This window comes from Seriola dumerili, unplaced genomic scaffold, assembly GCF_002260705.1.
Source record: "Seriola dumerili isolate Sdu_G_001 unplaced genomic scaffold, Sdu_1.0 BDQW01000169.1, whole genome shotgun sequence".
NCBI lineage: Eukaryota > Metazoa > Chordata > Actinopteri > Carangiformes > Carangidae > Seriola > Seriola dumerili.
Window position 1 is genome coordinate 2,547,679 of NW_019174424.1, and position 26,156 is coordinate 2,573,834.

General features: G+C 39.2%; 1 protein-coding gene, 1 long non-coding RNA gene and 1 other non-coding gene across 3 annotated transcripts; 2 read left to right on the top strand and 1 right to left on the bottom strand.

The window, feature by feature from the left end:
- The first annotated feature begins 7,501 nt into the window (after window positions 1–7,501).
- On the top strand, window positions 7,502–8,688 carry LOC111227298. The gene is made up of 3 exons (XR_002665333.1): window positions 7,502–7,678; window positions 7,809–7,899; window positions 8,656–8,688. It is a non-coding gene; the product is annotated as an uncharacterized LOC111227298 (long non-coding RNA).
- Window positions 8,689–12,645: 3,957 nt separating this feature from the next.
- On the top strand, window positions 12,646–22,726 carry sdr42e2 (short chain dehydrogenase/reductase family 42E, member 2). The gene is made up of 11 exons (XM_022752707.1): window positions 12,646–13,083; window positions 14,383–14,478; window positions 15,932–15,989; window positions 16,399–16,517; window positions 16,649–16,724; window positions 17,983–18,065; window positions 19,142–19,279; window positions 19,562–19,627; window positions 20,134–20,197; window positions 20,314–20,387; window positions 22,487–22,726. Exons 1-11 carry the CDS (start codon window positions 12,646–12,648, stop codon window positions 22,724–22,726), a joined length of 1,452 nt encoding a protein of 483 aa, XP_022608428.1.
- A 909-nt stretch (window positions 22,727–23,635) lies between these two features.
- On the bottom strand, window positions 23,636–23,717 carry trnal-uag. Its single transcript has one exon. It is a non-coding gene; the product is annotated as a tRNA-Leu (tRNA).
- Between the last annotated feature and the right edge of the window lie 2,439 nt (window positions 23,718–26,156).

Sequence of the window (26,156 nt, forward strand, 5' to 3'; positions counted from 1 at the left end):
GCAGGAGCAGCTGAAAAACAACAAACAGTACAGAAATGAGTATTATTGTCTGTGGGAGCGAAACATTCAGAGAGGAAATGTTATGGTAAATCTGACCCAAGTTCATTAAGTCAATTATCAGCTACCAGGTTAAAAGTAGAAGTAATGTCAAAAGACAAAATGTCAGCCTGTCAACAATACCAATTACATGCTTGTGGCTGTTCACTGCAGAGTGCAGAAAAAGAAAATGTGTTTTTTTTTTTTTTTTTTTCCTCCGTCATTAGCATACTGACTCTGCCAAGCTGTTCTGTAGTTTTCTTTGTTTGTGCCCGTGCCAGAAAAACACTCATTCGAAACAGGAAAATGAATCACAAACAACATCCTATGTTGTTATGTCATGTTTTGAATGGTGGTAGTTTTAACAGAGCCAGGAATGAAAAATAAATAAATAAATAAACTACAATATGACTCCAGACATGAATCAGACTTTACATTACAGTATTTAATAATACACTGGATGTTTATATTAAAAAAGGAACATGATGGCATTTTTGGCTGTGACCTCAGCTGCCACATGTCACGGCACCAAAAAGGGAACCGCAGCCTTAAAGCTGGACATGAAGATTTCGGTGCTTCACACATCCGCTTTCTTTTCCCCTGTGTGTCTCATGAGTTGTTTAAATGTTCATTGATAGGCTACATTACCAAAACACTCTTTGGTAAGAGTGGTTTGGTAATATAAAAATGAGCCCTAAAACGTCTACATTGGGGGGGGGGGTCTCCATTGCAATGTGCTCAACCAAAGCATGTATGAAAGTTTAGAGAAATGCTTCAAACATTGTGCTGATTGTTGGTTGTTGGGCCTACTAATGATTTGTAGGATGATGCTGTGACGGGTTATTTCGATTATTTCGATTTTTCATTTCACCTGGCTCTGATGGGTTACAACAGTGGTTCAGAGGCACAATCTATCTAAACCTAAGATGAGCTTGGCTTCTTGTTTTTCACGTCCACCAGCTCTAAAAAGCCAGCTGCACAGAGATATCCTGATGCAAATGAGAGAAGTTTTTGTTTTTTGTTTTTTTGTTTGTTTTTTTTTCTTTTTCAAAGACCTGTCACTCAGTCTTCAGTGTTCACTGTCACATTGTTCTCACTCTGAAAATCATCCAATAATGGGAAAGCATGGAAGTTTTTATCCAGATGAGTGGTAGTCAATGACAGTTTTCTGACCCATGCTTCAGTTTTGTCAGTGACAAAATTTTACCCTGAGGTCCTAAGGACCTAAGCTGCTGGTGGTCACGGAATCCCGCCATCCGAGGTGTGACTGCCGCCATAGTTGGACAGTCATATTTACTTCTTTCGGCTTTTAAAAAGCCTTTTGATTCTTTAATGTCAACATCTTGGCAATGTGTCAAGTCAGAAGTTAGTTTCAGTAGTCAGTGTGTTTATTTACTTATTTTGCAGCTTCCTGTGACCACTGATCTTTAATAGGTTAAGTAATGATGTGACACTGCTGACTCAGTGTGACCTGTTAGTCAAGACCAGAATCCCCAAAACCAGTTATCCGTCAGTGTGCTCTCTAAGTATTCTGTCTGTGCAGTGGGAGATAACCCCTGTAGAATAAACACAGAAATCCTCTCCTGCTTTTTTTTTCTTTCTATACGCGACTTTAACCTCAGATTAGTCCATTCGGACAAATCCCCACCAAAGCCCACCAGGCCTATGTCAGTCATCATGCCCCGGATATTACTACTGACATATAGCCCTGGTGAAAGCATCCGTTATTCATCAGAGACAACCTTGTGGTGTTGTGAAGAGCTGCTCAGTCACTTCGGTCCGAGTTCCCCCCCTTGGACGTCTATGTGTTTGGTATGTTGTTGTAGCAGTAGGAGCTGGAAAAGAGGCTACAGTCTCACGGCCCACAGGCCGAGCCCCCTGACCAGTGTTTATTTCTGCTGGGCCCCACCATTTATTTTCATGAGGGTATTAATGTGTATTTTGATATGCCTCTTGTGTTATTTTAGATGAGTCATTTGGGAATGCGTGGGTACATGTGAGAACAGTTTGTGCCTGCGCAAGGTCGGCGAGATGCATGCATGATGGAGAGGACTCTGTGTGTGTGTGTGCGTGTGTGTGTGTGTGTGTGTGTGTGTGTGTGTGTGTGTGTGTCTGTCTGTCTGCGCGCTTAGAAATATACATTGGGTATGATAATGAAGGCTTCTGTATCCTGCTAAGCAGAGAAGCTTATTTCTGTATCTGGAGTCAACAATGCTACCGAAAGATGAGAATAGACTGTGTGAAAGGGAAAGTCTGTCATGTAATGAAATTCAAAAATTGTAAATAAATATAAAAAATTCTGTTTCAATAATAATTCATGCCTGAAACAAAGTAAGTCTCGTGTTCAGTGTTCATTGTTTTCTGTATTGTCCAGTCATAGAGAAATAAATTGAACAGTATATTTGTCTGTAGCCCAGCTGTCCTCTCTTTGTCCCCCAGACTCTAACAGTGCCAGGTTGTGAGTTGGGGGATTCAGACCGGGGGGAGATCCAGGATGAAAAGTGACCTCCTGATGAGCAGCCTTGAGCGGGCCTGCTGTCATCATCCTCTGCCATCATGCTGAAAAGCCCCAATGACTCAAAGAGCTGGAGATGACACAGCGTTTCCATGTCGTCTGACTACCTGCAAGATAAGAACATTTAATAGAAAATGACCTAAACTCTGTAAGTAAGGTGTGGTGAAGTTGTTTCAAAGGAGAACCCCATTAGTTTGAATTCCAATTACTGGCATACAGGTTAACATGTTAGAGCACTGGCAATAAGCACTTAGATAAATGTTCAGCATTTGAGGAAATGGAAAGTTAGATGTGAAAATTAATACGTTTGTGTTAAGTATTGAGCTGGAGCCAGCCATAGTTTGCTTAGCTCAATCCAAACTGTTGTTTTTACATTTCTGTTTGTGTCATTATTAAACAAATGAGACACAACATGCTAACTGGTGAGCTTTACAGGTGCTAGTTGTTGGATTTTGTTACCTTTTGGGCAGAGCCAGGCTAACTGTTTCCCTCTGTTTGCTGTCTTTATGCTAAGCTAAGCTAATAATCACCTCCTGACTTTAATTGCGTACTGACAGAATAGACATGAAATTTGCAAAACCTGCATCAACAAAGTAGAAGCTGAAACTAGAAATTACAAATAACAAGACATTATATTTGCATAAACTTGCACTATTTGTTCATCTAATCATTCGCCGGAATGTTTCGGAGGGTAAAGATGTCTGAACTCTATTTCCTCCCCTTTTACAGAATTGAACTCACTCACACTTGAGTTTGGGACATAAATATGAGTCATAAAGTGGGAAACATACTTTGGCATACATTTAAACCTCATAGTGGTGCAAGATAAAAAGTTGGGGAATCAAATTTTATGCCAATACTTTCCCTAAACCCTGAGAATTTCAACCCGCTGATGGAGGAAAAGTCGGAGGGTCACCAAATCAATAGACTAAATCTTATGGAGACATTAACAAGGCGATTATATATCTATCTAATAATCGTTGAGATATTTCACTCTGAGCCAAAGTCATGAACTGACCAACATTGCCATCCCTGTGTACTGTATAAGTATAAACGGATGTGAACAATCTCATCCTCACTCTCCTTTTACACTTCCTCTCTCTCCCTGAACTTTCCTCTATTTATTCTCTCCTCTTTTGCCCTCGGCAGCACTCCTCATACTGTTGACGACTGTAGACCGAAGCATGCTGGGACTGCAGCAGCAACTATCATGAATAGACCTCTGTGTCATACACAATAACTGCTGAATACAGACGGATAATATATATTATATCAGTGGATATGAATGATTAATATGACCCCGGTTTGAATAGAGCAGAGTGAAAAGACTCCTGTCATGTTCTCTTCTCTGCTTCACTTCAAACTGCAGAGAAGCTCAAACAAGAGAAGCTTTGAGCTGTTGTTGTATTTCATTGCGAGTATGTGTGTGGCAGATAACAGCATGTCATGGAGGGAGATCAGAGCTGCGACAGACCGATGGCACTCTGTCAGGGACGACTGGAGGACGCTGCTCTCATTGTGATGATACGAGAGGTGACTGTAATCTTTTTTGTCCTCTCCCCGTCTTTCTCTCTTTCTCCCTTGCAATTACAAAGCATGTGAACATACATTTTTTCAAATTGATTTCATATCTTACTTTCAGCAGCAGAGAAATACACGGTTAAAATAAGAAGCTGTTCACTTCTCTCCTTTCCTTGTCCTTTGCTTCGAGCCATCAGGTGCATCAGGACAGCTGCTCAGCTGATTGGGCTCCCGAGCGATGGATTGAAAGGTAACTTGCCAGATATCGATTGCCTGCGAGGCTCTGACCTTAACGGGAGCAGGCTTAGAGTAAAGCTACAATATTATCTGTACTGCTGTTCAGCCTTCTGTTGGGTATTTTTTTTGTGAAATATTGACTCTGGGTTATTAAGAGAGCCAAGTATCCTGACAAAACATCATGCAGAATGCCAGGAAACTGAAATAATAAACTGTAGATAAAATTAGATTGGCCCTGTTGGTTTTGGAAGATAAATTACGTTTATTCACCTAGTAAATGTTCTTGTCTTTCTCACAAAGTGTCCATCATATTCTCTGTCAGCAAGCCATTAGGGAAAAGTTTTCCTCCTCCAATCTAGTCCCAACCTGTTCCTAACAAAACACTCGGTTCACGGTAAATGCCAGCAGGAGAGATTTCCCCCTCCCCTCTTATTTTATCTGTCCTTGAAGCAGCACCACTGCCATCATCTTTGTCCCAAGCCTCCAATTTCATCCTCTGAGGAATTATGTGCTTGTCTGTCACTTACTCAATATCTTTCTCCTTTATCTCTGAGAGAGACAGGAAGCATCATATGCTGCCATTATTTTGGACATTTTTATCAGCTATTGGGGAATTTTTAGAAGAGGAAATTTAACTGAGTAATTACCAGATTCCTTTTCATTCCGTAAGTACATTTGTTGGTGTGTCATGTGCCTTTTAAAAATTCATGCAAAATGTACAAATACCTAAACTGATTTTTGAGGGATGTGGGAGTGAGTCAAAAGTGTGTCAGACTGGGAAAAAAACAATTTGTGGGGTGCCCAGTGTGCAGGGTCACTGGTTTACAATACAAACAAACCACATAACTGCAACAACTTTGGTTCAACTTCAGCTGGGGATTTCCCTGCATGTCATCTCTCCCATAGTTTCCTGTTTCCCTATCCTATGTAGTATAGTATAAGAATCACTTCATAGTTAGAACTGAACTCAAGCAAAAAGTCTAGGAAATCAAAACAGACAAAATCCTCTGAATTGATTCTCAGTTTCATCAGCAACATGTTCACATCATGCGTTTAAATTAATCTACAGTGTTTTATGTAGAATACTGAGGAATATTGTTCTTCTGTAAAAGTGGGTGTTATGGATTTGTGTTAGGAGCCACACTATGCGTTGTTTGTTTCATGACGTCGGACCTATATAAGAACTATATTCAAAAATACTGTATTTATTGTCTTAAGTATACTTGACTCATATATATTGAACTAATACATATATGTATGTATGTAGCCAAAAAAGATTTGATCCTTTTTCATATATGTAGTAGTACTACCCAAGACATGTAAACTTTGACATGTAAAAGGTGGAGATCCATTAAGATCAAGTTTTATTACACTAATTAGGCTACACCTGAAGTGGCATCAGTTTAATGCCACGCTGTTGTGCAATTTCTGAAAACATAAAAGGTATAGTTATTGAGTACATTGTACACTCAGAGTATTTTTAGAAAATTCATTGTAGTTTCTGGCTGGCTGCCCGTCACCCACGGTCAACAGTTTGGCTGCTGACTGATTGTAATTTCCCTCCTTGTGTTGAAGGTTGAGTGAAGGTCACTGAGGAGCACTTCCTCTTCTGTATGTCCGCTCTCATCTGTCTCATTTCTGCATGCCAGACCTTATGCTGCACTTTTTTTTGTCTTGTCTTATTAAATTTGTAGGTCAGGTGAGGGAGCAGATCACCAAAGCTTTTTTGAAATGAAATGCTTTAATTAACTTTTATCAATGAATCAATGGGCCTGTATCAATAGATCCCTCCCCTCCCTTTGGAAATGTCATAGTCACTACTGATATTTTTACTTCCTGCAAGTCATAGCCTGTCGGTTCGGCTATTTTTACACCTACCTTGTGTGTGTGTGTGTGTGTGTGTGGTGGTGGTGGTGGTGGTGGTGGTGGGGGGGGGCAATAGTTAATGAGCAGAGTGAATGCAGATAAAACTCAAACACTTCTACAGTTTCTTCCACATCTCTCTCTCTGGTGTTGTAATGCTAATAGTAACAGAGAAACACTACTTTTTCTTGTTTCTGAAAAATGAATTGTAACATTAAATTTTGTACAAACATTCATGGTCCCTGGAGGATAAATCCTAATGGTTTTAGTGATGCCCTGACTTTTTCTTTAATGCCACCATGAATTTGCCTTTTAATTTTTGGATGTGAGTGAAATGTCTAGACAACTATTGGATGGATTGCAACGAAACTTTCCCTATCATCACTTCAAAATTTCATTTTTTTTTTTCAATTTTAAGATTCCTGAGCATACAATACCTGTAAAATGAATGACATTCCCATCAGCCTCAGCTCTATTTTGTATTAAGTGCTGACTAGCAAATAAATGTCAGCATGCTAACATACTAAATTGAGATGGTCAACATTGTAAACATTACCTAACATTGTCACCGTGCGTTTATTAACTGATGCTGATGTTGGCATAAACCTCAAAGTATTGTTGTGTCTTAGTACAGCGCAGCAAACTGTAGACGTCTCCTCTCACTGTGCAGTTTCCTCTCTCTCCATGTCCCACTTTATTCCACAAGTGATTTGGGGATGTTGCACATTAAGCCAAGCTAATTGATTTAGCTTAAAATGCTCTCAGTGCACTAGCTCATCAATCTGCCTTTCTTCTGGGTGTGACCTCAGTGCTCCTGCTTCCTAAAATGAGCATGAAATGAAATGACTAATCCACTTAAATTAGTCATTTCAACAAAAAAATATGTCTGCCAGCCTCTTTTTTTTTTTCCACTTTCACTGAAGGGTGTTAAAAGCAAGGATGTTTGGTGATGCTCTGTTCTTTAACTCAACGAGTTTAAATGCACTTAACAAGTATAATATTCATTGGGACATAAATATGTCCTACATCATTTCCTGTGAGAGCGTAACATTGGACGTTAGACCATTTATTTATAATGTGCACAGTCAATTCGTCATATTTCTCTGCATTTCTTGGTAGTTCCCTTCCTTTACCTTTTTCAGTTTTTCTTTGGTCTCTTTGGTATTTTAGTTGTCACTCCCAAGCTGCTGCAGTGTACATTACTGTGCGTTCTTTTCTCTCCTTCTGACAGGTTGGATTTCAGCATGGCTCCTTTACCTCGGTAAACTTTCCACCCACCTGGGAATGAGGCCCTGTCATCTACTGTGCATGTAGGTTTTCTGCATGCAAAGTGTTTTATAGGTTTTGTCTGTCTGTGACAGCTCTCCATTGCAGTTTTTTCCCAACACCGTATTTCCTCAAGAGGTCCTTGAACTGCTCTTCCCTGTCAGAGTCCCTACTTCTCACAGTTCCCTCAATAAGTTCATCACTCCAACTATTTTCGACTCATCTAATGAATCCCCACAGGTTTGTCAGTGTACGTCTGTCTCTATCTTATTGTGAAATATACAGGAACATAACATCCTTGTTAAAATGGATCAATTATGGGAACACACACTGTTCTCTCAATGTCTATATTTCTGTCTAAACTGTACAGAAACATCCAGAACATGAGCAGGCAGGGCCTCTCTACGTTCACCAGACGATCAGAAGAAACTGATCTGGGATCAGATCTTCACCTTATCAAGGTATGTTGACTCTAAGCTAGCTGGCTGACAGTCTAACTCAGAAATGCATTGTAACAGAACAAACCCTTTGCCCTTTAAAGTAATGTGCAGTGTTTTGGGGGCTCAGTGTATTTAATGTAAATGTAGTTGTCTGGCTCCCCCTGCTGTTTGAAAGAGCCCATAATTGATCATACTGGTTTTCATCTCAGCCTGCCAATAATCTGGGATGCCTGGTAAATAAAAGGAATTAGCTGGTAGGATAAATTGTGTGTCCTTTTTTTAATTTTTTTAATCCAGAAATGTTATTTCCTCTCACCAGGCAAATTTACAGTAATAGCTTCATATTTTTTCAAGATGGTGGACACAAACTAGTCTCTGTCTGCATGTACATCAGAAAAAACAGAAACGAACTGTTCCTCGGTTGTATCAAGTTTCCACATTGTACTTGTGTAAATTATGCTGTATGTTGAACCATCAATGCCTCCCAAACTAATTCGCACAAACGCTCTCACATGAGAAACGTTCCCTCTTCAGCAAATTAATGTGAAAAAAAAACTTTCTGGTGTCAAAATCTGCACTGACATTATTCTGAACAGTGAGGCTCAAACATCCAGGTGAAGTAAAAGCAGTGAAGGGTGACTTAAAATCCCAAACTCTTCTCACTCAAATCAAACTACTAAGAGCCTCAAGCAAAGGCATCTCGTCTTTTAAGGCTTTATATTGTCACTTGCATATTTCCCATCTTTTGTATCTCTCTTGTACCTTTGATCGTTGCAGCAGCTCAGGTTGACCTCCACACTTTGCTAGGACTTCATGGAGTTGGTGCCTGTCCTATTTCCAGTCCCCAGGGCAAGGCCTGGCAAGGTCGTAGACAAGGGAGATCTGCCTCGACCAAAGTACTGCTTCCCCTCACAGCTGCAGCGGGGCAGACAAGGTGACGGCTGAAAGTGATTCATGGGTGTGCTGGACAGCATTTAATCAGAGCGTAACTCAACCCTTTTACCCAGTGCTGAAATAACTAATAAGCATCAGAGGAAAGAGTGGCTTTCGACTGATCTGGTTAGTGCTCACTTTATAGCATTGGGCAAATGTGTGCGTTGTTATTTTCTGTTTTAGCAAAGCATTAGAATCGTGTGTGTATCAACAGATACAATGACGTCTCGCAGATCAATTAAAGCCACAACAAACACTCAGACTGCGTTGTTGCCCTGGACATCACACGCACATAAGTGTGTGTACAGTATATTGTATGTGTGTGTGAATTTCTGAGATGTGTGGATCTTTCAGGGCCAATAATGTCAATCAAAATCTTTCACTCTCTATCAAAAGAAGCTGAAACTATTATTCTGTTAATTGTTTAGTTGACTGACAGAAAACTGCTATTTTCTAAAAAATGCCAAAAATGAATTGGCTTCAGCTTTGTAGGGATGAGGAGAGGAGTGGTTTCAACAGCCCTCTTGTTTTACTTCTATTTCTATCACTTCTTTTCTTCTACTGAAGTTAGCATGCTAACCAGCTAGCTGTTAGTCTTGTCACTTTCAAGAGCTACCGAGTCACAAGAGCATCCAAGTTGCTCAGAGGGCTTATTATAACCTTTTGTGTTTTAAACGTGACGGCCGAAGCTCTTGGAAAGATTAGTTGGTGAACAGCTGTTAATGCTAAGCAACAGCCAAATTTACAACTAGCTCCTTTAATTCAAGTACAAGTACCTCAAATAAGTACTGCATTTAAATTAATGTATATTCCACTGCTGGTGACTTGAACCTTAAAGTGATACACGTACTGTATGTCTGTGTTTCACTGTATGTGTCTCTTCTCACACTTTGTCTTGTTCTATAATGAGTTTGGGTGGAGCCACAATATGCAGACAGAAACTGAGTTTTTCTCCACCTCCAGGTGTCTCATTGGTTTACAATGCCTTTAAAGGGATTTGATGTCTACTTGCTGTCCTTCATCACAGATTCCAGTGCATACACTAAACCGTCAGACACTTAGCTAAAGATTAATTTCTAATTCTCAGACTGATTTTGTTTTAACATTATTAAAGGTAATACAAACAAGGTAAGTCCAGTAATTCACAAGAGACAAAAAAAAGGAGCAAAGTTTGGGATATTTTGTCTTTTGCCCTGCTTTCCAGGGGTTGTGAGTTGACTGTGTTGGTAGTCGTCTCATGACCCTTGAGATTTGTCTTGTAACCCCTGGGATGGACCATGACCTCCAGATTGGAGAGCACTGAAGAGAATCACAGTTACAATGAGTTTGCTGATGACACAACATTGTTCACCTTCATCTGTATAATCAGGAGTCTCTATTTGATTTCTAAAGTGAGTTACATAACATTTTATGAAAATTAGCTATGAATAAATAAAAGTCTGTCTCATTTTTGGGGCACTTTATTTTCAGAACACTGTATACTAAGTGAATGGATTTCCCTTTTGAGATAGCAAATTTGTAAGTCAATGTGATGCTTTTGCAGAGAGAGGAAGGATATGTTTTTTTCGGAAAATACAAAGAGAGACAAGGTTCTACAAAACGATATCGACTGTGACACAGCAGCACTGCCAGAGCTGCCGTTTAACCCCAATAAGGGTAAATGTGATCTGAGGTCTAATTTGAATCAACACATCATGTACCTTTTTGTTAAAAGAGGGAAATACATATTTTTAAAGTGCAATTTTATTGCAGTTTATCTTCAAATTGCTTTCACAGCTCAGTCATTTGGCAGCTGCTTAAGAGCCCCCCCACACACACACACACACACACACACCACCCCCCACCCCGCCCTCCCTCCCTCTCTGTCTTTAATTACGTGCCATGCATTTAAGTGTCAGCTCAGGTTTGGCAGTCTGTCTGTTGTCTGCTAAATAAAACATGAAGTGTCTATTTCTGTCCTCTCCAAAAACACTGTGCGCAGGAAGTGACTACTGATGCTGCTGCTGTTTACCAGGCATGTTGTCAAAGACGCATCTGTTACTTCATCTGAGGCTTGAGCTTTGATTAATGACTCTGTTTTCTTACACAAAAACATATGTGGACTCATTTTCTATATATTTTGATTTATAGAGAGAAATTCTTAATTAAATATCACAGTATTATGAGAATTGTGGAGCCTATTATTATTATTGAATGATTGCATTGGGATATTGTTTGAATGAGTAGCTTGGCCTGTGAATGACTGAAGGCAGCTGCAGGTAAAAAGCAGTCCTAAGAAAAAAAGTCATACTTAACACATAACATCATTTTATTGGCTTGACACATAATGACTTTTCCTAATTTTATAACAGCTGTTTATAAACATGATTTTGACCTGATGTCAGCTGTACTTTTCAGGCACTACCCTCCAAAAGGCTGGGAGTTTGGGTGCTCTGGCAGTAAAAGTGAGTATAACATCCTGTATTCACTGTCTGTAAATGATGTAAACAAAATAAATGTTTGTTCGGAGGATCTGGTCTAAAAAACACTTTTTATTTCATAATAATCACAATTTGTTATTAACAAACGCAGACTAGATGGAATTGAAACCTCTAAATGTAAATCAATCCAAGTGTTAATTTGAGCACCCCTCATAGTAAATATAAAGAGTAAATATATCACATCCTAATTTGAAAAAAATGTACTTCCTTTTAAAAGGGCGCTTTGACAATCAAAATGGAGCTGCGCGCTGCAGGCAAACATTACGGTAGGAGAGTCTCCAGGTACAGGTGCAGGTGATTGACAGGTGAGAGAGGTGACGCATCAGGAGGCACCGCGAGGGCAAAGGGAAGGTAGCCTATAGACTGGATTATTTCGTGAGCCAACAGGCACTGGTATGGATGTTAGAGGTCGACGGGAATATTAAGGTAAGTTCAGTAATATTACCTTAGTTAATGTTAGCATCATAAAGTACAAGACACGTGATGGTGATCAGATCTTCGCATGGTTTGTTCATCGCTTTGACTCTTAAATGTCCCTGTAGCTCATCTGTTTCAGAGGAGAACAGAGGAGAGATCCTGATTGAATATGACAAGAACAGAGGTCAGAACTTCTAGTGATTTTATACCTGATGACAACCAGTCAAACCTGTTGGGTAACCACTGAAATCTCTATTGGAAAATAAAATTCACAATCAATATACAGTATCCTTACAACGCAGTGATAGATTGTTTTAGCTTACAGCTGTTGAATATTGATTGATTATGTTAATTCATTCTTATGTGATTCATGAAGATGTGTTGAAATATAGTCCCAGTTAAAGTTGTATTCAAAGTTTGATGTCACCACCATCAGGTTGGTAAAATGTGTGTTAGAAATGAAAATTTAAAAAAAATGTTGTTCATTAGTTTGATATACATAATTAACACGTTAATAACAATAGTGTATTCTGTCAATTTTAGTGCTTTTAACAATTTTCACCCTTTTAATACCCATTAACAAACAGTGATCAGTCATTATAAAACTCATGTCATGAGGTTGAAATACACAGAACCGAATTTTAAATAATAGTGGAGATCCCAAAGTTATATTTCAGGCCAAGTTTGAGTGAATTGTGTATAAAATGATGCAAAATCTGATGGGATGGTACAGCCATCAAAAGTCTTCTAATCGTCGTGTGTGTGTGTGTGTGTGTGTGTGTGTGTGTGTGTGTGTGTGTGTGTGTGTGTGTGTGTGTGTGTGTGTGAGAGAGAGAGAGAGAGAGAGAGAGAGATTCATTCTTTACAGGTCAAACTTTAATGATACTAAAACAATGAATAACCAATATTTCCCCTCCTTCAACCCTCCAGGACGTCTATGGAGCTGTGTGGTCCCAACATGAGTGAGAGTGGAGGCTCTCTGTGCCAGGTGAAGCAGCTTCCCTGCCACACCGCCCCCCTTTGTCGCCTGCAGGCCGGTGGACATCACATGCACAACCTCCCCCACCTCACCCACCCGCCGTGGGCCAACCACCCAGCCCCAGCCGTCGTCTCCAGCCCGGCTGTGGCCATCCGACACAGGGTAAATGGAGCCACGGCGGCCAGCTGCAGCAGCCCGGACTGCACGGCCTCTAGACTGGAGGAGGAGGTGGCACTGGCCCGGGGCACCTCCAAAGGGAAGGTGGTGGTGACAGGAGGAGGGGGATATTTTGGTTTTAGGCTGGGGAGGGAACTGGCCCGTCAGGGGCTGTCAGTGATCCTTCTGGACATGAACAAGCCTCCCTGTGATGTCCCTGATGGTGCAATCTTCTATCAGGTATGGGACAGTGGAGAGGGGCCTGACTAATACCTGCTGTGTCCTTGTAAATTTCCTTTATATTTCTGTTTTTCCAGTTTTTCCTGCACTTCACCTAATAACTTTGCCCCTCAGTGATTTAGTACAAGCCAATACTGTTACAGTCCAATTGTATAGGACACATAACAGTGACAATGGTTATGCAGCCATACAGTTGCGTTTATTTCTTTTTCTCTGGCATATGGCCAATAACACTGTCCCTTCACTTGTAACATTTTATAAAATTTTTGCACAGACAAGCAGCCATCTAAAGTAAGGCCTAATACCTGCCTTATGGTTTGATTGATAAACATCTGACTTGGTGAACAAAACTGCAATTTTTGTCACACCTTCAGAAGTCTTCTTCTTTTCAACCCTAATTCACAATTATACAGAATTTGATAGGTGTATTCACCCTATTCATTTTCAGTGAGCTAACTCTACTACATGTTAATTAATATCCTGTTACTTAGTACATCTTCCTTCATACCCTATGGGGGGGGGGGGGGGGGGGGGGGTCTCACTGAAAAGTCAGTTTTCTAGTCTTGTTTTAGTTTTTAGTTTTTAAATTATATGAAAAACTTTTATTCTAGTCTTTTATTTAATATTCACATTTGCAAATAGAGAAAACTCAAATGAAACCTGACTGTAAATTCACACCCACTGACTGACACTGATACCTATATGGGACCTCATATTTATTGTCTCACATTAAACATGCAAAATATTTTTCTTAGTTTTTTAATTTCTGCCTTTTTGCAGTGAAAACTCCTGCTCACAGCAACACAGCTTTACTTCTAGGTTTGGTTTGGGATATAAATGACATGAAGTACACAGTACAATATACTTACACTGCTCCCCGCAGACTTAAAATTGACTCTAGTATTACCTTGCATCAGCCAGTATCAGTCTGCGTGCTGGCTGGAAACAGACACAGGTGAGTGATCCGCCTCAGAGTGCCAGCTGCTGACTGGGTCAGAGAGGGCGGAGACATGATTCAGGTTTCACCTGCAGGCCTCATGGCACACTTATCTTAATTATAACTGTCCTTTCATGAGATAGATATTGATGTATTGTGACACTTAAACTGCTAATGCTGTTTTGAGAATACACAGTAAATGTACTACAAGTCTTAATAACAAATCATTGTCATGGTTAAAATCAATAATTTACTATCACTGGACCACTTTATGTCTTCTCTTATGGGTGGACCTAAGTCCGACAGATGTCTGCAGAGTTGGTTTAATTAACTGAAGGTAATTCTTCTTCTCTCTTTCTCAGAGTGACATTCGAGACTATCCTTCCCTCTATAAAGTGTGTGAGGGAGTCGACTGTATATTCCACACAGCGTCTTATGGCATGTCTGGACCAGAACAGGTGACTTCCCTTCATGTCTTCTGTAGCAGCTTCTCACCACTCGATCATTCAAACAAAAGTCCGAGAGACAGAGCTTCTAAAAAGTGACAAATTTAATTGAATAATTAAGTGCTGCAAGGTCTGAACTTATATTATCTTTAGAGGTGATGTAGCCTACAGAATTCAAATGTTATTGAGTGCATGATTACTTAAGCTTAATAATGTACTTACTGTAAGTAGTTCTCTGGATTTACCCAGAGCCAGTGTCAAGCTTCAAAATCAATTGTAAATGATGCTAAAACAGACTTTCCATGGTCAGTATTGATTGTAGGAATAATTTTCTGAAGCTAATCTACAGAACAAGTTTGATTAATACCAGAACACGAGGACGAAAAAGAAAAAAAAAGAAAAAAGAAATGCTTTGCTCAAAATTAATGCAGCATAACCAGTGATACTTTATTATATATATATATATTATTCCACACATTCTTCTTCCTTGTCAAAACCTGGCACCTACATGGATGCAAATTCAGCTGCTAAAAGTTTTGTGGGAGATTCAGGTGTGTTATGCTAGTAGCAGCTAATGTTATCGCAAGCGGAGAAGAGGGGTGGGCCACAGAGGTCTGCTAACTCACATCTTTCTCACACCACAATCCCAGATTTTGTAGTCCTCAAGCCAGAGCTGACAACCTTTTTTCAACATAATGACAGACCACTGACTATTACTGACAAGATTTATGTTATCATTGTATGTACCTGACTGAGACTTGCAGTATGCCAGTTCATTATTGCACCAGAAAATAAAAATAAGGAATGTGTAGGTTTCCAGTGAATGAAGCCTTAGCCTGACGCTCAAATCAGTCTCTACTTCTTAATCCACTTCGAAAAAAAAATATAAATCCACTTCAAAATATCCACAGGACCACTCCGTAAAGTTGAGCTGTTTACTTCAACACAGAAGAAAATAATATTACAGAACGATATCCATTTCCAAAGGTATTATCAAATTCGAATGACAAAAAGAGAAGTCAAAAAACTGTGTGGCTCCACTCTCTGCTTGCCTAACTAACCTGATATCACTCCCCGCCCCTCCCCTTATGGGAACACCAAAGCACTTCAGGTGTGAAGTAATTAAAAGCGAGTACCTTATTCCTTTATACTCCAAACGTAACAAATGAAATTCTATATATTTTAAACTGTCCACACACCCAGTTTATTGACATAGACAATTAACTTACATTGTGGTAAATATTGTAAATATGAACTGTAAATAATTCAACCTGTAAATAATGTAAATAATCCTTAAATTTCTTTTATCAATTACTGTATATTATTGTTATTCCATGTATGAAATCAAACCAATTTGTCAAACATCAATTAACTGCATTTAGGTTCCTACAGAATGTATTATCTACAGTATAAGAAAGGGTGTAGTTATGAAGTGACATTTTTCTGTCTTTCTCTTTGCCTCCAGCTGCGGAAAGAGCAGGTGGAGTCAGTCAACGTTGGAGGGACGAATAATGTTATAAACGGTAAGAATACATACAGTCGCTGTCATTCTCAACACCATGCAACTCACATGCATTGTCATAGATCAGTGAAATGATTGCTGAGCCTCATTTGGACACTGAAAATACTTAAGATCAAAATTTGCTTCCAATGGGCAACAAAGTCCACAATGTATCCCAATGTTTATCTGAAGTTAATATGAGGCTTCAACGATCTGAGTTAGACAAGTTACTCTTTTTGTTACAGTCTTTCCACTGCAGCTCAGCAACAAAGCAGTGCCCAAAGACTTTACCTTTGGATGATATCCACTTGATTTGATAAATCCTGGCTGTTTTTTTTGTTGTTGCACAGACTGAAGGCACATTCAGAAAGTTTATTTTTAATCTGCACACCACCTTTTATTGTACCAGCATTTAATCTGCTGTATTTCAGTCTGTAAGGAGAGGAGCATCCCCCGGCTGGTGTACACCAGCACCATCAACGTGGTGTTTGCGGGGAAACCAATTGAGGATGGTGATGAAGATTCGGTGGCGTACGTGCCCCCCGACGTGGTGGGTGAAAAGAATAGGACCAACTGCAGCGTTACCAATAGCAGATTTTTACCCATGAATTATTCTAAATGTCGTATCCACTAATTTAGCACCAAAGGTTGGGATGAACTGTGTGTGTCTTTCTGTTCCAGCACATTGACCATTACTCCCGAACTAAAGCGATTGCAGAGCAGATGGTCCTCTCAGCCAACGGATGCTCCCTGAAAGGTGTGAAACGATCTGTATGTGTGTGTGATGACGGTGTAATCACAGGGTTACATGAAAAGTGTGTAATCACAGGAGATCGCAACTTTATCGTTCAGTTTCTGTGTAAAAAATGTTTTTGTGTGTTTGTTTGAAATGGCGACAGCGGGAGAGACTGAGTCAATGGTAGCTATGGAAACTCGGCGTGCAATCCAATACAGGCAGTGACACAGGTTTCATTTCAGAGCTGGACAAAACAGTACCAAAGAGTGCAGCAGTCATGTAACACCAGAAATAATGTCTCTCTCTCACACACACACACACACACACACACACCCACACACACACACACACACACACACACCCACACACACACACACACACACACACACCCACACACACACACACACACACACACACCCACACACACACACACACACACACACACCCACACACACACACACACACACACACACACACGTAATCTTCTAATGCATTGTAATGGGTTTTATGTCAGACTGTGTGCTTTACATTAACAGGTGTGAAGCCTCTCACTCCCTCCTCCAGTGTAACCCTACATCCTATCAGTGACCATCACCTTATACATTCAATCAAGCTTAGAGCAAGGAGATGTCTCATTATATGCTGCAGGTTAAAGTTGATGTATCTGCAACAGGAGGGTGCGGTTTAGGGTTTTTTTTTCCACTGACATAAAGAGACAGGACATTTACTTGAGTTCTCTATTTTTGTACTATTTTAAGGTAGTTTGTACTTTATTTGATTTTATCCTACTTTATACTTCTGCTCTGCAACATGTCAATAGGGAATATTGCACTTTTTACTCCACTAGATTGATGTGAGAACTATAGTTAGTTTTCAGATTAAGATTTTACATAAAAAAAAAGCAAAAAAAAAATGTTATCTTATAAAATTACAATGCATCATTAAAAGACCAGTGGTTTCCAACCTTAATGACATCGTACAAAAAAAGCAGTTGAGGCCTCTTGTTACATATTTAAGATGTAACTGAGTGATGGTTGCATTTAAATACACTGTCCAAATAGCTACAGTTCAAATGTGTCAAAAAAGTAAATATTAGAAATTAACTTTTTAAAAATGAATATAAATATGTGAAGCACTACATTATTTTTTGTCTTTACTACTCTGTGTCTCTTTTTAGTGCATCAATGTTAACTATCAAATCAAAGTAACAAAGTAATCATGATATACTGTATCACTCAGAGCATATTCAGTGAAGGTTTGTATCTTGTGTCTTGTGAAGGAGGAGAACTGCTGCAGACCTGCGTCCTGCGACCGTGTGGCATCTATGGACCAGAGGAGAGGAGACATCTTCACAGGGTGATGGTGAGGGACTAACACAAAGAAAAACTTATATATTGTCTTATCATAAAGATTCATTTCTTTTGTGTTGGCACTGGGAAAAAAAAGGACAATCTTGCAGTGTCTGAAGCCTCCCTGGCAGAGTGTGGTCCAGCCTGAAGTCTTTACATTATTCATGGAGCTCTCCAGGCATCCAGTTACAGCTACCTTTTCTTCCAGTCTTTCCTCTACGAGGCACCAGTTTGGGGTTTATCGTCGGCCAAGTGGCCACAAGGGCTGACTTTAATATTCAGTAGGTCAACCTGATTCTCTAGTCTGGGGTTAATTTGTACAAATATGAGTCTACTTATTGTTCCAAATCATTAGAATACCATAGATTTTGATATTTAGGACATTCATTTCAGTAGTAAAAAAGTTAAAAAGCTGCCAGGAACCCAAAACACATGAAAAATGACACAGGAGCCTATACAAATGTACAAATCATTAGTAGCAATAATCACTGAAAATATAATTGCAGAACATATATATATATATATATATATATATAGAATATATTGAACAAAGGGGTAAAGATGCTTCACACTTGCTTGGGTAAATACTGTTGCTTTGTAACTTGATTTCAATGACATCTCTTAGTGTGTTTTATCTCTCAGCTGCTGAACAGCTATGCTAACATCCCTGGATGTTGTGAAGATGAATAACATGAACTATGTTGTTTCTTGCATTAAAATAGTTTCTGTTCAGGAGCACTTTAGAACTTTAATTTAAGTTTGACAAAAGATGAAGTAAAAGGTGGGAAAATGTTCCCTGGCATAGATTAACACAAGCACAGTGTGAAAACCAAACAGGCATGTATCAAACCCAGTCGTAGGAAACAAATCTACAAATGTTTGCTTTAAAAGAGTTATATGCTGATGATATAAAACATGCTATATTCATTTAAGACTCAGTTTTCTGCTCTAACCTGTCATTGGTTAAAGTATTATTTTAAGGTTAATTCTCATTTATTAACAGAAAGAAATGTTAAAATCAGAAGCAAAAAAACACATTTGGCACATGAAAACTGTTCACTTTCTCTCCTCCATCTGTCTTTGTCTCAGGTGAACGTGGAGCGGCGGTTGTTCAGTTTCAGGTTCGGGGACCCCCAGGCCAGGATGAACTGGGTACACGTAGACAACCTGGTGCTGGCTCACACTCTGGCAGCTGAGGCTCTCACACTGAAGAAGAGCTGTGCTGCTGTGAGTCACACCGTCCGCTGCGTGAGAAAAAACCAACAGATTCGTGTGATCACACCACTTTGAACTATAAAACCACACAGAGTCAATCAGGCATTAACAGATTATTCCTAAATCTTTTTATATTTACCTAATCAGTAACCCCTTAATGACTTGAAAAGTGATTAAATTTAACTGAAGGCCGCCGAATAAAAGATGAGTAGTGGTTGTCTTTATCAACTATTCTGTACAAGAATAGAGACCAAAGATGGGATCAGTAACAAATTAATTTCTGTTCTTTTGCAGAGTGGACAGGTCTATTTCATTAATGATGGAGTTTCAGTCAATCTCTTTGAGTGGCTGACACCTTTGGTGAGTTAAAGGATAAGGCTGTTGATAATCTGTGTTTTCCTTACTGTCTCCCGTGGAGACACCAAAACCAACAATTAACTGCTTCTGTTAACAAGTGTTGTATGTAGCTTATTTCTCTGTGCCATAGATCTCCATTGTTGTCCAATAAAAAAAAACAAACATTCAAAATCCCATTCTGCTGCTGGAAATACTCACTAGAACACCAAATTTGTATTAATCCACAGTTGAAAATAGTCCCCATCAAAAGCACTACTGATGTCATTTTTAGTAACAATTGCTAAAAAAGCTGTGTTTTAGAAAATTACTGAGACTTTATCTATATATTGTGAACTATTTTGAAAGATTTACATCCTCAGTAGAAATTATTGGATTTGGGGCTACAGAGTGCTACAGAGAGCATTTGTCTTATAAAATTTCAAAGGTATTTACAGATGAATTGAAATGTATTTAGTCAGAACTAAGTGGAATTTACCTCACTTTGTTTTGCATTACTTTTTCGATCGCAGTTTGAAAAGCTGGGCTACAGCAGACCATTGATAAATCTCCCTGTTTCACTGGTCTATTCAGCAGGTAGTGCTCCTCCTCAAAAGTGTGCTTCTTTTCAATATCCTTTATGCCATAATGTTTTTGAATGTTTGCCAAGTTGTTACTACCACTGACTATATATGTTTATCCTCTGTGTCAAGCCATCCTGGTGGAATACTTGCATGTAGCTCTAAGGCCGGTGGTAACAGTGCCTCTACTTTTTACCAGAAGTGAGGTAAGTATTCTTCCTCCTGTCTGTCTCTTTAAAACATGTTTTTGCTTGTCAGGCTTTCAATGGATTCTGGGGATCTTGCCTTTTCTGCTCCTGAGCATGTTTTTAATCCAGTTTTTGAAATGTCATATGTCATTAGTTGTCCGACCTGAATGAACTCTGTTTGAGATACATTATAGATCATGAAGATGTGACTGTGTAGTGTTTGAGAATGCATGCATGACTAAATGAAAGTATGCCTTGTGTGTTGGAGATTTAGTTACCTTCTCACTAATGAGTAGATTCTTGTTTAAGTCTCTCCCACAGCAGTGAAGACAGACTTCATTAGGTATTTTCCCTACCTCACGCCACGTCTCCTCTCCCTTCGTCTACGCCTATCTTTGTCAATGAATTATGGAAAACAAAAGTGAATCTTGAATTATTAAAATTATTAGCAGATAACAAAATCTCAAAGCTCTCATGGTCACTGGAAACCTTTTAATACTATTTGTTGATCTGTAGCTCTATTAAAACACAGTAATTATACTGTATCAGGCTGAGGGCCTTTACGATGCATGCCAAGGAGCCTCCATCGTGGCCTGTAAGGTCCTCATGAATGAGTGATGAGGCAGAAACCAAAGCTGAGTGCCGAGGGCCTGCACCTGGAGCTCATGCTGTCAGACAGCTGCTGGCTGGGGGATGGATGATTGTCCTGTGAATAAAACATAAACTGCTGTGGGTCAGAACAGGAAGTTCAAGATGAAGTTTACAGGAAGTGACCTCAGTACGGTGGCTGTTGTCATGGTGAGTGGAGTCGGGCAACCGCTCAGCTGGGCTCAAATGATCCTGTCAACTCTCAGGTGAAACCATTGCAAGACATGCAGAGGACCTTTTCCTCTCTTGCATAAATTCCAGCTCTATAAATGCATAGTGAGAGATGCAGTTTCAAATGTCATATCAACTAAAATGTAAACACTGCAGAGAGCTGCACCAAGGTTCAGTGCTCAGCTGTCTTGTCTTGGCGTGTTCAATAAGTTTAAAAGATAAGTCTGGTGATATTCTATATTATTCATATCCCACAAAAAGATCAAAACCATCCTATAAATAAAGTACTGTTTGTGTATCCACAGCTATATACATATCATAGGCCAGAGATATACTTGCTTTTTAACCACGGGTAATTGTTCACGTATTTGCCTTTGTACTACACGTGTTACTGACTGGATAATCCTAGAGGGCACACCAGAGAGCACTGATCAGATACAATGTATGATGTAATCAATAAACATGCCGACACTCGAGGGGGTTACTATTTTGGTAATTCTGAAATCATAGTCTTAATTTCTAAGGATGTTCATGACTAACTCTCAAAACCGATGCAGGATACTTGAGGCAGTCATAATGCACACATGGACATGCAGTTAAAAGCAAGTATACTTTAGCTTTACTCCTTTTTGTACAAGACCTTTTAAAAACATAATTGAACCACAATGTTGCACTGTGTGACATTTTACTTACCATAAACACAGGAACTGTTTATTTTGATGTGATCTCATCCTCACCGTCCTGCTGCTGTAAATAATCACCAATAATCAGTAGGGCATCAAATGTGTATTAGTCCACAGCTCAAAATAGTCCCAAACACAAATGCACCCTGTGGTGGATGGTGTGCTTGTAGTGTTTGTAGCAGCTATGCATGAGGCATCATACAAGAGAGCTCTGAAGATCTTTTGTAAAAGGTGTGTGCTGACTGAAGCAGTTTTACATCATAAGAGAACTGACTTTCGGGAGGATGGAATGTGGGAAAATTGCTTTAAAGAACTATTCTTCTCTCACTGTCGTCTGTTTGAGCTCTTTAATCGCTGAGTGTACTTCACATGCAGATACCTTATCCCCGGGCAGTAAGAAGATGCAGTAACCGGAGGCATCCATCAGTCACATGCTATCAGACTGTAAAACCAAATTTGCCAAATTGAGGTTAATCTGAACCATTAGCCTGGCAGAATGTCCTTTAACTTTGTCTGTTGGCCTGGCCTTCTCTGCATCAGCTGAAGGGCTTGATATAGATTATTTCTTTTGTGATAAAAACTTTTGTGAAATTATAAACGTATCATCTTTTGCAGGTTAGGAACATTGCAGTAAGCCACACTTTCAAGATCGACAAGGCCCATCGAGAGCTGGGTTACTGTCCGAAGCTGTACAGCCTGGCGGACTCTGTGGAACAGTACCTGAAGTCCCAAAAGCCTTGCTCCACCTCACCTTTTTTCAACCTCTCCTGGACCTCACAGCACCTCATCCTGCTGCTGCTGATGGGTCTCATTGTGGTGCTACTAATGTTATCCTGCATATTCTGTCAGAACTAAACAATTTTTGCAGTACTGGATGGATGGCTGCACTATAAGCTGTCTCAGGTATTGTAATTTAGAATAAGACACTTCACTTGTTTGTTAGGAAATAAATTGTTTTGCTTCTTTTTTTCTCTCATGAAGGTGATGGTTTATTCTCACCACAGATGACAGATGTAATAGAATATGCCCTAAAATAAGTTTTCGAAGTTCAAAGTTATGGAATTTCCTTTTGATGTAAGTACATGTATTATCTCTCTACCTTTTTGACATTGGTATATGTGTATCTAATTTCAAAATGATGAAATTACCAGGCTGCTGAAAAGCATTAAACTTGAGTTGTGTTGTCTACAGTTGAAGTAACTATGATTTCATTAAAAGGAAAAAATACATAGCTTTGTATTACAAATATTCAAATTTTAATTGATTGTATGTAAAGCATGTTACCAGTTTCTATTATAGATTTGTTGAGATTTACATCTTTAGAGTTTAATTTAGTATTTAACTGGCAATTTTGTAAACTTTTAGAAATAAAAGCATTGATAATAAATGACAATGACCATTTTATATCTACAACAAAAAAAAAAAAAATTATAAGTTCCCTATTTCCTCTACTCAAATGAAAACTTATAAAGAAAGTAAAACTTTTTCCCTGAAAAATCTACGCATGAATAAAAAATGCTGGGCAACACAGCATGTCATGTTGAGGATGAGTTGGTGCTTTAGTGCAGGCTGCCACAAGGGGGCGTACTTGCACTGCCGAAAATGTTCACGGTGGTAAGCACTCCTAATGTGTAGCAGTAAAAACGACCATGGGGCATCACAATGGCATATATGTGTAATGTTTTTCACATGGCACTGTAGACACAAAGGGTCTGCTGACGTTGTTTGCTTATATTGAGACATCTCAGTAAAAGTAAACGTTACTGGCAGCGGTGGGATTCGAACCCACGCCATCGAAATGACTGGAGCCTAAATCCAGCGCCTTAGACCACTCGGCCACGCTACCTTAACGGCGTCTGTGATCGTGTCTCACTAAATCAATATAATTACAAAGATTTAAGTCGCATTTTAAACGGTCTACGGTTTAAAATATTTTTCTTCTATTTCTTCCCTGTTCTCTGATTAAAATACGTAACGGACAGGTCTGCCAGGGGGCTTCGTGTGAGCAGGATTATACCTTACACAGAATATAAAACATTAAATGTATCTAAACTGTGGCATTTTATAAATCACTTCCTATGGTTTCATCGATGATTTTACTTAAGTAAAGCAGAACGATGTAAAAAACACTCCATTACAACTAAATGTCGTGCATTGAAAAGTTCAAACGTAATAAATCGCGCATGGTATGAATACACACATGAAATCGAGATAGTAAAAATTATTTGGTCCGAATCCGGCCCGGAACCACCATAAAATCTGCGCCAGATCCGTCGGTGCCCTTTGGCACAACGGGGCTAGTTTCAGTGCGGATCCGTTTTTTGAGTCCGGGTCAGAACTGGGCTGGTTCCGGGCCGGTGAGGAGTCTTTATGGGGACCCAGATCCCTACTGAATCCGGCCCACATGTGGGTCGGATCCAATGTGGATCTGGGCCAGATCTGGATCCAGACCAGGACAGATCAGTTCAAGTCTGATGGATCTGGTCCGGAATTCAGCCAGATCTTGTCCAGTCTGGGCCAGATCCATTCTGGCTCTGGTTCAGCTCATTTTGTGTGTATTTGGCTCCAATATGGATTTTATGATTACTCAATATTACAGCTGAATAAAGGGTAGTAACATACATTTCTAGAATTTCAATGGTGAGGAAATAAATGTCTTGCCACTAATACTCAAAAGTGATAAGTAATTATAAGAGAATGTTTCTGTCTGGTCAGTTTTAACATGAAGCCCTTGAATAACAAAAGGCTAGAAATAATAGTATTATTTCTAGCCTTTCTAGCCTAAGGCTAGAAATAATAGTATTATTTCTAGCCTTTTGTTATTCAAAGGTGTATAGTTAGCAAAATTACAACTTTATACTTGAAGATAAATAAAATTGTTGTATTGAAAATATCCTCCATGGGACTCTTTTTCAGGAAGTCCATAAATAGTATGCACATCTTTGGATATTTGGAAATTCCCTTAACCTTTTTTTTTCTTTTCCCTCTTTCTTTTCTTTTTTGATTTTGTTTTGTATGTTGGACATAGCCCAATAAGAAATATACATAATGGTAAAGAAAAAAAAAAAGATGAAAAATGAAACAAATAAATTAGCAAAAGTGAACTCATATATGCATCAGATACACAGCATAATCACAGGGTTACATTATTACATTTTAATAGGCTATATGTTTTTATATGACATTTAATTATTATTATGGATGCATTCATTTGTAAGCAGGATTTCAATGTTGTTAGGGCAAACTATTTTCAACTATTTTATTTGCCGCTGGCTAAATAAATAATCCATAGTTAAATGTGGATTATGGCAATACTCAAGTATCCCAGATCTTTCAGTAGACTATTGTAAAGTAGTTAGTTACATTCCACCACAGTCCAACACTTAATAGCCTATAATCCCTGAAAAACATCAGTAATCATATATCATTTTGGATATAATATATTTTTTTGATGGCATCCAGTGATTTTGTAAATCACTTTTCTCTCAGTATAAGAGAGGACATTATGAGTGCACACAGACAGTCACTGTTGGTTTGAACTTGTGGTTGGCTGGCTGGCTGGCAGAGCTCCAGGAGCAGCCACACATAGGAATGTGTGGAGGATTTGCCCTGAGTTTGAGTCAATTAGGCACAGTTTCCATTTGTGACAGCGGCCACCTCCTCTGTCACCAGCAGTTGGTTTCATTACTTATATATAGCTAATTTGACAGCTAATCTATACCTTTTGTGAATAATTTTTTGTTGTATTTGGTCTAACTCAGACCTCTGCTGTTTGCTTTGCTGACGGCTGTGTATGTATGCTTATGATCTTGCCAAGACTTTAGGCAAGCGGGGTATGCAATCCCCTTGTTTGGAGGTTTAATGGATTTGGGGCTAGTTGAAAGCAGTGTGGGGGAAATCTCAGTTATATAAAATCTAATTATGAAAAGAGACAAAGCCCCATTAATTGTTTGCAGGGCCACAGAGTGCACTGGGGGACAGATGTCTTGCAAAATGAGGAGACCTCTGGGTTTCACTACTGTTGTGTGTTTTGATTTGACTGTTTCTACAACACACTGCAGCAGACAGATAGCCATTACATTTTTTCCATCTGATGAAATTTTATGATTATACACATAGAGGGAGGACAGGTTGAAACACCTCAGTGCACTGGAACTCTGTAACGATTATTGTGGTGTTGTTATAGACACTGCATACGATAACAATCAACAGGTTCCTGCATCAGTGTTTTTACTGGTTAGTTGCAAGCAAAAACATGTTAGTCATCATGGAGGACACCTATAAT

Bases quoted from the DNA above. Each gene is read 5' to 3' on its own strand.
- sdr42e2 (XM_022752707.1), top strand. From the start codon at position 12,646: ATGGAGCTGTGTGGTCCCAACATGAGTGAGAGTGGAGGCTCTCTGTGC. The intron at 14,479-15,931 runs GTGACTTCCCTT...CTTTGCCTCCAG, and splicing joins GCATGTCTGGACCAGAACAG to CTGCGGAAAGAGCAGGTGGA. The intron at 20,198-20,313 runs GTAGTGCTCCTC...CTCTGTGTCAAG, and splicing joins TTCACTGGTCTATTCAGCAG to CCATCCTGGTGGAATACTTG.